General features: G+C 40.1%; 1 protein-coding gene across 1 annotated transcript in view; it reads left to right on the top strand.

Moving 5' to 3' along the window:
* Positions 1-8,577: 8,577 nt before the first annotated feature.
* Positions 8,578-13,169, top strand: part of MFS3 (major facilitator superfamily transporter 3) — a 128,384-nt gene continuing 123,792 nt past the window's right edge. The window contains exon 1 of the mRNA XM_071595900.1: positions 8,578-8,673. Coding sequence (XP_071452001.1) covers positions 8,631-8,673 — 43 coding nt within the window. The 5' untranslated portion in view covers positions 8,578-8,630. The remainder of the gene's footprint in view (positions 8,674-13,169) is intronic.

Here is a 13,169-nt window from a genome sequence, read left to right as displayed (position 1 = left end):
AATCTTAATCATGTTCAACTGCCCGACTCGTAATACAGGAGAATGTCTATGGAAGGAGGCAGAATTCAATAGAATTACGCACGAAATAACGATAAAGGGTTTTCAGTACATGAGATATTAGCAGCAAAGCCGAGGTCTAAATCTGTGGATTTTCGTTTAGAGCAACAAACAGTTTGGATTAGCTTGTAACTTTTAAGAAATTGGTCAGTTTTAATTTTAATTACATTTTCAATAACGATGCACGATTTTTACCCGTCATGAATAAAATATTCATAATTTACTCCGTTGAATTTCCTCATAAAATTAGAATGAATAGGAGGCTCATAACTTAAAAGAAAAGAAGAAAATTTGGCGATGTGTATCTCCCATGTAATGTCGTCACATCCGTTTCGGGGTGCCCTAGGAGATGCCTAGGAGTGGCAATTTTCTCGGCTCGCCATGCGCTACTCAAATGTTTCTCGATCTCTTTTATTCGCTTCCTCCGCGCCTATGCAGTCACTCATAGACCTCACACGCCATCCTCATCCTGCTCCTCGATCCCTCCCCAGGCTAGCAATCTCATCCCCTCAAAGGCTCATCAGTTACATTCAAAGAGACACGCGCGGTCCGCCACCGGCCTCTCCTCCGGCGAGGAGGGACTTCGCCGTTTAATTTGGATCCCGTCCGCACTTGCCTCGCCCATCAATAGAACCTGCAACAGTTCCCTTTCATGATGGGTCAGTGGACCGCGTGTTCATTCCGTCACCCATTCACGTTACCAACCCCCCCTCTCGATTTTGGCGCAACTTTTCATCGAGTTATTCCGCTGGGTCATTCCCGTGCCATCTCCGGCAGGGTTGTCGCATGTTTCCCCCGCCGAAACCAACCTTCCTGACGGCTCAAATTGAGAGGGAAGATGAACACACAGGCGTTACTCAAACCGTGCGCCGCGAACATGTGGCAAAAGGGGGTATTGATGCGGTGGGTAGTAATTATTTCAATCCAATTCATACAGTCGTAGTATATTAATATTTGAATTACCATTTATTATATTAGTGGGAGATGTTTTGTGGTATCTTTCAATTGAAGTGCTCAGGGTGTTTGGTTAGAGAACATGTCGTGGCGCATCAAGGACTTCTCAGATAATAAACAGAAGGGTAATTACACGTGCCACCGAAATTGGACTTCCCAATGCGTATTAATATTTCGTGCTGTGTCAGGATATTCGGAATGAGGTCATGATATTCCAGCTATCCCAAGGAATAATAATTAATATAGGCTTAATGCCTTCGATTTAGACGTGTTTTCTACGGCGTACTCTCTTCCTCTACTCAAAGTAGATCATCATCGTTAGGCACTGAAACCTTGTATTTGAGCATCATTATCCTACAGTTGGAAATGCTGCTTAGGAGCATGATATAATGGGCCTGCGGAGAAGCTTGAAAGATAACATGACATTTGGATATATTTTATTATGCAACAGAAACGCAGAGAGAAATGGGCTATAAAGATACGAGGCGCACGAAAGATGGGTGAGACGAAGTACGTAGACATTGGAACGGATACGTCAAGTGAGGAATGAAGATGTCTGAGAGGACGATGAAGAAGAGAGAAGACCACTTCACATAATGAAAGGTTGGAATATCTTAAAGAAAGTGATGGGGAAAGCTTCAAAAGAATAAATTGAAACGGTAAATAACAAAAGAGTTAAGAATCTGTGAAACACAGAATATATAATTAGGAGGATGAACTAGTGGAGGCAAAAGGAAAATTTGAACAAAATTGGGGAAAATCAAGACAAATTTTTATAAATATAAACCTACTCAGGTAAGTCAACATAACCGAAACAATATCTAATTATTTTGCACGGCACTTTGGACTACCGACTTTAATAATAGCTATACCATAAAATTGAGAGCTGAAAATTATTGATTTTCTTCCAAATCGAATCAAAATGAAATCACTGTTCATAGTTTTCTCGTCTGAAGTGAATTTTCGGTTATAGGCCAAAGTTATTACAGCACAATTTTTGTTTTTCTTCAATTTAATAATAACAATAATAATAACAATAATAATAATAATAAATAATAATAATAATAATAATAATAATAATAATAATAATAATAATAATAATAATAATAATAATAATAATAATAATAATAATAATAATAATAATAATAATAATAATAATAATAATAATAATAATAATAATAATAATAATAATAATAATAATAATAATAATAATAATAATAAAGCAGACTCAAGTTTTGCATTTGCATGAGATTTTTAACAATAATATAAAATTAAAGACAATTACAAACGTCCAAGCTCTAGGTGGAGGAAAATGTACCTAGATGGAAATCGAAACTGTGACCTCAGAGTTGGTAGGTTAGGGCGACCACCGGGGCCAGGAAATTTGTTTATATTCTTATTCATTTAAATAACAACCCCATTTAGCCTTTTGTCTGGATTTTTATCCGTTACCGAGAGCAATCATTTGTTATAACTCACGTTCCTGTATTCCCTGGTCTCCTTAATTTTACAGATTGAAACCGAAACATTGAGAAAGGTTTGGTGTAAAAGCTGAGCAAAAATAGTTCATATGAGCGCCCGTGCTTACAAATTAGTTGGAATTGGTAAATTTGACGATTATCAGTATCAGTTTAGTGGCAAAGAAGTGGTTATTTTATTGATTAATCTCCTTTTATTGAATATTCCACTGTATTTATAATTCACTTGAATTGAAATTAAAGTTCTCTTAATGAAGATGATCCAGAGCTGGTGGCAAATGGAAAACTTGCACAAGATTTGACAAATATTATGTTATGAAGTATGGTTTACTCACTGTAGCATATTAAGTGTAGCGGAAGCAGACAAAACATTGAATTTCATATGAAGTTTGGCTAAGCAATTCTAGAAATTGGCATGGGAAAAAATTGGGTATCTGGGAAAATTTTATTAGTGAATGTTAACTCCACGACATACAATGAAACTCTACTGCTCTCCGCTTTGCGATGCGTGTTTATTCATTCCTTTCCACGCACTTTTAATTTCCGTATGATCCGGGTTTTGTTGCAACACAACGTCACCAGATACTTAGAAACGGCAATAAGTGGTAAAAATAGTTTCAAAAAGAGGGGAGTGTGGCGGACAGTGGGTTGAGGAAGAGGAGATGTAGCCGTTAGGGGATGGCTGCGGGGAGAGGGTCCCTTTTACCGTAAATTAGATACCGTCAATGTCATTCGCTCATACTTTAACAATCAATGTAATGCCACCATGGCAGCCACGTTTTCATTCGGGAAATGAAAACAGATTGTGCAATCTTACACAAATAATGGTTTTGGTAAAATATTTCAAAAAATTTTAGATCATCCAGTTGCCTTTTTCTTGGAGTTTAATTCTCAAAAGGTAAGTCTAAAAAAAACAGAATGACTGATCTTATCAATAGAATTGATTCAGAAAATTATGAAACTACGCTTATTTCTATTTGTTTGCTATTTTTTGCAATGTAGTTCTTATTTCGTACAATTAATGCTTGGGAAGGAAGGAGACAATATGAGAACTTAACAAAAGAGTTGTTGTTATGACGGCTTTTTCGCTCAATTAGCAATTACTTTAAATTGAACGGGTATTTAATTTTCCGCATGCTGATGTCCTTAATGAAAAAAAATTGGCAAATGACCGCATTCACTTGCCTTATTTTGACCGGTGATAATAGATTAGTGATATGTAATTTTAATAATAATATAAAAGCAGTTCGTACTAGATTGCATGCATGTAATCATGTATGAATCGTACATAAATTGCATGTATTCATGCATGCAAAATATATGATTAGTACAAAAAGTATCGGGAAAGTTTCGGAAAAGTGATTTATTTCAAATATGGCTCAATGCCTCAAAATTCTTCGAAGTACATCCCAGGAGCGCCGACATGCTTTTGCCAGCGGCTTTCCACGACTCGAAGGCTTCCTGGTAGGCGGATTCCGGAAGGTCCTCAAGGTTACGCGTGCAAGCTTCTTCGACGGCTCTTAGAGTCCCATTGAAGGAGGATTTCACTTTTGGGAGTAGGAAATAGTCTTCTGGTGCCAAGTCGAGACTGTAAGGGGGTTTGGTGAATCGTCGCAATGCAGACATTCGACTCTGCTTTCGTCGATTCAGAAGGTGTTCGCAAGCAGACATTCGACTCTGCTTTCGGGCGTCCGTCAAGACCTTCGGGAGGAGTTTAGCGCAGATCTTTCGCATCACCAAATTTTCAGTGATAATGGTGTGCACTGTCATCTTATGAATGCCAATACGGTCTGCGATCATGTGCACACCTTACCGACGGTCTTAACGCACACGTCAGGAAGAAATTGTCATCGATATTTTTTACACAAACCTTGTACGTAATTTAAATATTCAAATTCGAATACGGGTGTAATTGGATATATAACTTAGCGTAGATGATATCTGGACTCGAATCGAAATTTTGAACTTAGCATATCAATAAGTATCAATAAATCTGCGAATCGATTCAAATCTCGAGGCTTCGCTCTTTTCTACCCAATAAGCATCATTTATCTCGTTCAAAATACATTTCGCTCCTCTACTTCTTCCTCAAAGTATGCATACGCACGTGCTGTTCCCTGAGGCATCTTGCGTACATCGGCTTTTAGAGCCCATATCCATTGAGAAATTTAGTACGGAAACATATTATATTTTTTTAAGAAAATAACGCTAAAATTTCTTGAGTTATTTCAAGTTGAAAACGTCATCCATGATTGATTGACCCAATAGCATTCCTGAATGTAACAGAATGTCCCAATGGCACTATTCATGTGCAATCCAAAAGAGAGCTCCACGGGATAGTTAGATAGATGGATAAGACGTATAATGGCATGTATTTGGCAATCATGCATTGCACATTAACTCTCTCATTCATGTGACCAAATGTTAAATAACTCACTCTGAGACTGTGATGAGGATGCGGCGATCACCTTCCATGTCGCTCGCTTTAAAAGTCATATGAAGAACACTTGGTCTGATGCTTGCACGTACCGAGTGAAGTAAAGAAATTCCGTAGCCTTTGAAGAAAAGTATGAAAATTATTTGAGGTATTTAAAAATACCTAGTTTAAATATTGGCGCTGAAAATTGTTATAAAATGTTTTCTTTGGGAGCTTTTAGAATATTTCAATTCCCTCACCACATTGACTCCTCCACGGACGAAAAGTTCACCTTTATGCCCTAGTATGGTCGCAAGTTTTATGTCATCTTTAGGTTTCCGCTACATGCCGACAAGTAATCATATTGGAGTCCGTGACGAAATAGAGGAAGTAATTGCGGCTCTCCCTGGAGGGAAACATTTGATAGAGTTGGAGGATTGGAACGTGTTGCTGGGTTAAAGGAGAATGTGATCGAGGTAGCGTAGTATGGGTTGAGAATGAGGAATGACCGCGGAAAGCAATCGCATTCCGGAGAAGTAATGTTTCAGTTATAAAGATCACTTGACTTAAACACCACAATAGACTTATGCGTTCGCATGAAATCCCCAGATGCTCGGATAATAGTGGATTAGACTAAAGCCCTAGTTAATGGTTAGGTGCCTATTTAAGAATAGTATAATTAATATGCAGAGTTTCTCAGGAGCCATGCGGATTTAGATTATAATTTAGCGCTATTAAATTGTAAATCCAAAGTCAAGAGGATAAAATGGGGGAATCGGATGTATGTAAAAATATTACCCGGGACGAAAAGGAAGGAGTACGAGGACGTAGTGGAAAAAATTATGAGCGGGGACAGAGAGAGTGGTACAATGGACGGAAGTTGGGAATATCTAAAAATAAGGAATATCGATGGCCGCGCACAAAATTGTGGGAAAAATTAATGGGTTGATAAAGAAAAAAACATTAAGTGAAGATTAGACTATTACGCAGATAGACGGAAGAAAGAAATGGAAGAATCGGAACTCAGAGTTCCAAAAATAAAGCACAATGGCTAGAGTAATAAACTGAGGTGAGGAAACTATGTTGGCGAAAGAAGCGTGGTAAAAGTTGGGAAATTGCTGGGAGTGTATAAAGAGTGTGCGAAGGAAGGGTGATTTGGGTATTCTGTGCAGGATAGTGAAATCAATGCCAGGAAGTTAAATAAAAAAATGTCATTCTTTCAAAATTGAGGACTAAAGGGCAATAAGTTTGACTACACTCGTAGCTAAGGTTGTACTTGGGATTATCAATTAAAGGATGGAGAGAAGGGCAAATAATTACCTTCGCCAGTTCTATATCAGGAAGGGGAGAGGCACAAAAATACTAAATAAACATGAGTCTTTGCGTTTTTCGTGACTTTATTTTAGAGCTGATGAATGTATTACACATGATAGGATAATATCGAAGGGATATGTGACTTGTCAGTAACCGGCACGTTTCATACAGCTGAGGTGCGAGTGGTGGATGAGGAGTCGGGATGGGTAGTGTCAGGAAGAGGGGTAAGAAAGGGGTATGCATTATTGCCAGCGATTTTCAACGAATATGCGGAGGGAGGTATGCTCCCTTAATCGTAAAATAATCACGGGACAAACTGGAGATAGGAATGAAAATTGATGGTGGATTTATAAAGTTAGTCATGCTTGCGGATCATCAAGATTTCACTAGTCAGTAATCCAAAGAGTTACAAACATTGATGCGCATATTAAAATATCAGTTTGATAAGATTAGATGAGATCAATCCAAGCAGGAGAAAAACTATACGATTCTCATGAAAGAGGAAGGATAAGTTAAACTCTAAAATTTAGTAGGGCAAGAACTAGAGTAGGTTTGCCTATGTTGGCAGTGTTTTGGACCAAGATGGTAAAAGTGTCTAGGGCGTCAGACAAACTTCTTTATGTTAGACAAAGGAGCTATCACAAGAATGAGGGAGTTAATAGGGACTTTAGAGTATGTTAAGAAAAGATAAGTGAAAACTTCGATATGAGCCGTGATTTTATACGGCGCGGTCGTTGAAGCAATATGATAGTCGTAGATTTTGGACTTTTGAAGAATGGGTGTGAAGAAGTATGGAAAAGTAACATTGGACGGAAAAGGAAAAATGTAGAAGTGGACGAATGGCGAGGAGAGTGGGTTGCTGGGAGAAATCAAAAGCAGACAAGAAAATTCGCTGCAGAAGATTTTGATTGGCAATGTGATGCTGAAAACTGTGATGGAAGGGAGAAAGTTAGACAGGATAACTAATGCTAACATAAAAATAGATAGGTCTGTTGAATGCAATGAAGGCTAGTAGACAGTATGAGGAAATAAAGAAATGCATGCATCTGTAAAAATTTTTTTACACGGAACTCACTCGTCTGGGCGACTCAAATGCTTGTTTTGGACGACTCTTTCTACACCCCTCCAGGCAATTGGGTGTATTATACTCTTATATTTCATCACACTCTACATACTTTTGCAAGAGAATATGGCAGGGTTTAGGCAGTTCTAATTAAGAAAAAATTAATTGCTCCAGAAGTAAAAGGTAATAATGAGAAATTTCTTTTCCATCATTCATGTTGGGCGTTTGTTGGAGTTTTTGTGGCAATGCATTGTTTAATAGGAAATCCTAATATTTAAATCTATCCTGGAATCCTTTTGTTTTTACTTTATCCGATTGATTGACATTTTCAGCCATAATATGGAATTTTAATACTACCCTTAAGGAAGATTCTAATTGGCCCTGTGCCATTCTGTTTGACCCTATGCCTGCTTAGAATGTTTTGTAGAGACCAACTCAAGTGAATTTTGCCGTCCGACGGATGAAACATTAAATTCTGTGACCCTTTGGCGCATTTCGTTTAAGAGTAGGCTGATTCTGACGCAGCGCCGGGTTTCTCTCCACCCTTTACACGATTCTATTAACATTCTACCTTTACGAAATAGCTCACTTATCCGTAATGATGCAAATTACCACAGCTGTCCTTCGCCTCCCCTAATTACTATGACTACGACTAAGCTCATCTTATTCAAACTAACTGGGGTCCCTTCCAAACCTCCCCATTATCTCTCCAACATTTTACGTTCTCGTCGTAACAACTTTTCACAAATCCAGTATATCATATTTCTGTCACATTTTTCCCAATTCGTCCGCGGGAATTCCATTGGCCTCGCAATCAGGACCCTTATCCTCCCAGTTGCATTCCGACGAGAAAATTGTCTCCACACACTGATTGAGGGAATGTCCAGGATACAGTAGGTATCTGGCAATCTTGGGAAAAAAAACCGTCCGTAAGACTTGATTTCCCAATTCATTGGCAATTTTTCAAATTACACGGCACTAGACGAGGGCATCATCGCGGACTATGAGACCCGCCTATGAATTAGGGCGGAGTGGGGATCGCGAGGGGGTCACGACCGAGATCTGAATGAAGACGAGTATTTCCCTCACCCCCCCTTCCTCCCCTTACTCTCCTCTTCCGGTGAAAATATCGCCCCCGCGTGGGTCCGCGCTTCGTGGACCTCAAAATATCACAAATGCCCCCTTATCCCTCCCCCCGTCGGGGTCCGTAAAGGGAGCAGGCGCGCGCGCATGCGCATATCGGCGAACCGATCGATTATGGCGGGAGTAAGAGTCACCTTGAGGGCTTACTTGCTCCAGGCAGACTGTTCGTGTTGCCCCCCACGAGCGTGGCACGCCCGAATTCACCATGGACACCATCAGCGCACCAGAAGAGAAAAAGCCCCTGAAAAGTAAGTTCCTTTTGCTTAAAATTTCTTTTCATCCGAATCGGGGGACGAAACACCCCGGCTGATCAATTCCCGGTTTGATTTTGGCGCCGGTGTTGAAGCAACGATTTCCCATGCCCGTACACGGAGCATGTTTGTGTTGTTTGGAAAGTTGACGGGCTCGTGGGCGCTTATGTCTCATTCCCCCAAGTCTTGAGGTTTCGCTGCATGACTTATTGGTGTGGTTCATAAACGTTTGGTGTGCCTCAATGTCCATACCCCGAATGATTTCCATAGGTACGTCCCGGTTTTTCGGTGAAGACATCAAAATATTGCTCTGTTTCAACAAGGCGATGTGTATGCCGCTTCATATCATTCATTTGTTCACATTTTCCAGTGCCCCACGTTGGTTCTAATTTTTGACTGAATTGAATTTTCCGCCCTCACGTTCTCTCCTTGGATGACCTTGCCTAAGGTTACGGTAGTGTAAATGACCTCCCTCAAGCACGAATACCCTTCACGATCAGTGTTCTCAGTCGTAAATAATATTTGATTTGTACGTAATTATTCATAATTTTAGTGTCATGACAACTTGTTGAACGTGATCGTTGAGTGATAATGCTAAGTTAGATTGATATGATCAGTTTTAATCTCCAATGCTAAAACTTTTTTTTCGCTTTGCCAACATACCATGTATTCAGTACGACACATAAAACGTTAATGTTTACCTTTTGTCAGCGGGTTCCTTTTACGAGCTTTTTCTTCATTGGCTGACAAAAGTTTCCGCGCATGGTAATTGGTTCCGTCAAGTCTGGAAGAAAAAACTTCCGAGTCTCGTTTGAGATATTTCAAAATATGCATTCAGGTTATGATTCTTTTATTCGAAAATATTTCATAAAATGTATAGCACCTCTAGGGAATATTATGCTGAAGTAAATGAAGGAAACAACCTTCAACGCTCTGTTATCTTTGTAATCAGTCCATAGCGCGTCTATTTTTCACACAAAAATACTTTGGTTCCGCAAGAAAGGAAGAGAAACTTTTTGATGCTAAAAATATAAGTCTGCTTCGGAAGTGACGGCTGACCGATCTTTTTGCCAGTGAAGGCCTTCCCTCTTCTCCCATTTCTCTTGTAATGACTGCTGCTGGCATTTTTAGGGCCGACAGGGAGGGAGCCACGTGACCGCTGTTGATCATCTTCGCGTCCTCTTTACCCTTGTTTTTTTTTACAATGGGTTCCCTTTGCATTGTCGCCACGTTTAAAAAGAAATGTAATGGTTTATAAATAGCTTCCAATGCCATTTTATGACATGTTTTAAAAACCTCCTGACGTTTCACCCAGATAGTTGATCTTCTATACATTTCATGTGTGGTCCCCTTGAAACTACGTTCGGATAGTTTTAGAAATAGTATCGAAAGAAAAACTTCGATGAATAGCATATTATTTTACCAATTGCGCGAAAAGAATATTTACCATTTATCTTGCATCATTTACAAAAACCAATTTGAGTAAAAACTATGTCGTCTCATAAAAAATATTGCCAATAACTTTCTTGCGATCAATGAAGCGCAAATGTCTAATGACTTTAGGCAACAAATTCATGAAATATATGCATGTAAAAATCCTAAAAAGATCATGATGACGTGAATATCCCATGATTTCATCATGCTATCTTTTTTTATGTGTATTGTTTATTGCTCAGAAACTACCATATTTGGCTGTTGAAGAAAGGTTGTGTGTAAACTGCGATTTACACCAAACACTTAAAACGAATTGTTTGTAGAAACGTTTTTGAATGAGTCGGCAAATTAATTGTAGAACGTTAAAAATATTATTTCCATAGATTGCACAAAACATTTGTCCAATATATTTAAGCTCATTCGATTATTACCATTTCATATCCAAATTTAGAAGCTCATAGTTACAGCTGTAGCTAGCTACAATGAGAAAAGGTTAAATGGTCGGGTCTCCACCTCAACTCAATCAAAAATCCTTCTGCATTTCAACTCAGCAAAATGTTTGTCCTTCCCGTCACTTTCTGTGGCATACTGGCTGGTTGCATTTATTTTTCTTTATAATGTGCACAGAAATGAGAAGGGTGCATTATTAATTATATTGGTCGCTATTGCGTGAGCTATCTAGAGGTATAGCATTTAATTGCGAGTACATCTCTGAAGCCAACGTATAAATTGCCATGAATGCAGTTTATATTAAAGCTGTAAGATAAATACCTTTCTGGCAGAAATATCAAATTCAATTCAAATGAAAACTATGCGATGGATTTGGATCCTAATACGAAATACTTTTTTGCAAACATTTTGTGCAAAAATAATTACATTTATAGCGATTAAATTTAACATATTACCTCCATCAATTCAAACTAGGTAAATTTTTCTGTTGAGTAATGTACTCTGAAATGAAATTATTTCTCTCTTAACTCGTAGCGATTTCCTTGAGTGAAGTTTTCATTACTTGTATTTCTTGAATCATGGTTATGAGCGTGGGATCAAATACTTGGAGGATTTAAAAATATTTGACACAACTGCCACTGTATCTACCGAATTTTATATACTTTATTTGTGCGTATTTTTAAGCTGTTTCTAGTTGAGCATTTTTGGTACATCCTTGAGATGTTTCCATAAACTTTTCTAAGTTTGACCTTATGAAGGTCATACCATGTCCATTGAAAGCAGATAAAAGAACAATGAGAGCTAGAAGATTATGAAATCGCAGTCTTTTTCATCATAAATTACGTGAGCTCATATATGACATCCAAACCTGTGTAAGCTACGGAACGCTGTATCGCGTGTCGAAATAATTTCGTAAATGCCGTCTTAGATTCTCTGTCTAAGAGCTGGACTTCGGATGTATTTCTACATCACTTCTCTATTTTGAGAATCATGGTATTCCAGTCCTTTGCAGTTGGCACATTTAAATTTGCCTCCTCTCTGCCCACGCGATCACTTTCTCCCCTCAACATTACTCAAGCTAAATCCTTTGCCTGCAATATAGTTTGACAATAGTTTCCATTTTCAGCTATGTACCCGTCGACTTCCAGCTGAGTACTTACGACTCCCGGTTCCTAAGAGGTCGTTATGACATCTGTTGGCAGTATCAGCAACCAAAATTACGGAAGCCGTTCCAGATGAATAGACGAGGCGCATTATTCCTCTTTTCATCGTTTATTTCATTCAAACTTTCTTTCTAATTATAAAGCCGCCCGCGCGGTTTATTTTTTTACGATTTCATTCATATGAATGGGGTGAAATTCATTCATGTAATAAGATTTATTATTAGTAATTTTTAATTTTAGACGCCCATCGTGGCCTACGGGCTATTTGGGATCACGGTACACCTTTTTTGCTCGTCACTATGTTTCCAGGGGCCGAGTCATTAGATTTGTTGACAACGTTCATGCCCGAGGTGCGACTTGAACGGGTGGTCCCAAGAGGAAATTATTTCGCGATCAACGAGGGTAAATTTTATTCTCAGGGGATACTTTATTCTTATCCCAGCTATACCTTACCATATCCATGCATATGTCGTAAAGACATGGGAAGGACGACCCGACTTTGGGTAAGAGTGAAGCCAGCAAGACACTCTGCGATCCTCAGCCGTTTATTAGAGGGGTCAGATTGGTAATGTTGACTCGATCAAGCACCGGAACGGGTAAGGCAGGGAACTTACAGGGGAAAGGAAGTATTCGGGCGGGAATCATCCGCAGACGTGCTGGCAGCCGACTGATGAACGCGGGGCTTCGTCGATGGCGGTGGCCTAGCGGGGAGTCCGATGTCGGTGGTCTAGCGGGGAGTCCCTCGGATACTCCGATGCGGCGGCGACCAACGGGCGAACACAGGGTCTCGGCAGCAGGTTATATCAGTAGACTGACCCTCTATCGCGTCGGTCCGGATCGCCTCCCTGGTCCTCTCTTTCTCCGCCCCCGCACCACACTGCCGACCCAAGCTGGTCCGCGCGCGGCGGCACCCCTCCCTAGGGCCTTCCCCGTGACGTTGGTCACTGGCCCGGTAGCCCCTCCTCCCACCTGGGATTCCCTCCCTGGAGGCGTAGGAAGGATCATTGCCCCCGAGGCCCTTTGGCGGTGCCCAAGAAACCGCTAGGGTTATAGAAACCCTTCCTACGACCTCGCCGAGGCTTTCCCGCTTTAGGTCTTCCGGGCCTTTCCCGTGACGTCAAAGAGTCCGTCGCCTATCACAGGCATTGTCTGGTCATGCCCCAAAAGCTTACAACGGCGAGAACAGAGCCCTCACCACATCACCCTCGCGGAAAAATAAACCCCCAGGTATTAGGGGTTGGCGCCAGCCCCTCTCTTTGCGGTCTGGCCACGACCCTGCTGTTTATAGGTGTCCAGGTGCCCGAAACCACACAACACGTGGCGGAGTAATAGGGAAGGGGGAAGGGAAGAGAGGGAGTTTGGTGCACTGACCTACCAACATTTCCAAAGGTTACAATACAATACAACTTACAAACAAATAAATAAGTACACTTGGTGAATTCAAGG

The sequence above is a fragment of the Hetaerina americana genome, unplaced genomic scaffold (assembly GCF_022747635.1).
Source record: "Hetaerina americana unplaced genomic scaffold, ioHetAmer1.1.p SCAF_70, whole genome shotgun sequence".
Lineage (NCBI taxonomy): Eukaryota > Metazoa > Arthropoda > Insecta > Odonata > Calopterygidae > Hetaerina > Hetaerina americana.
This window is presented reverse-complemented; position numbering and strand designations above follow the sequence as displayed.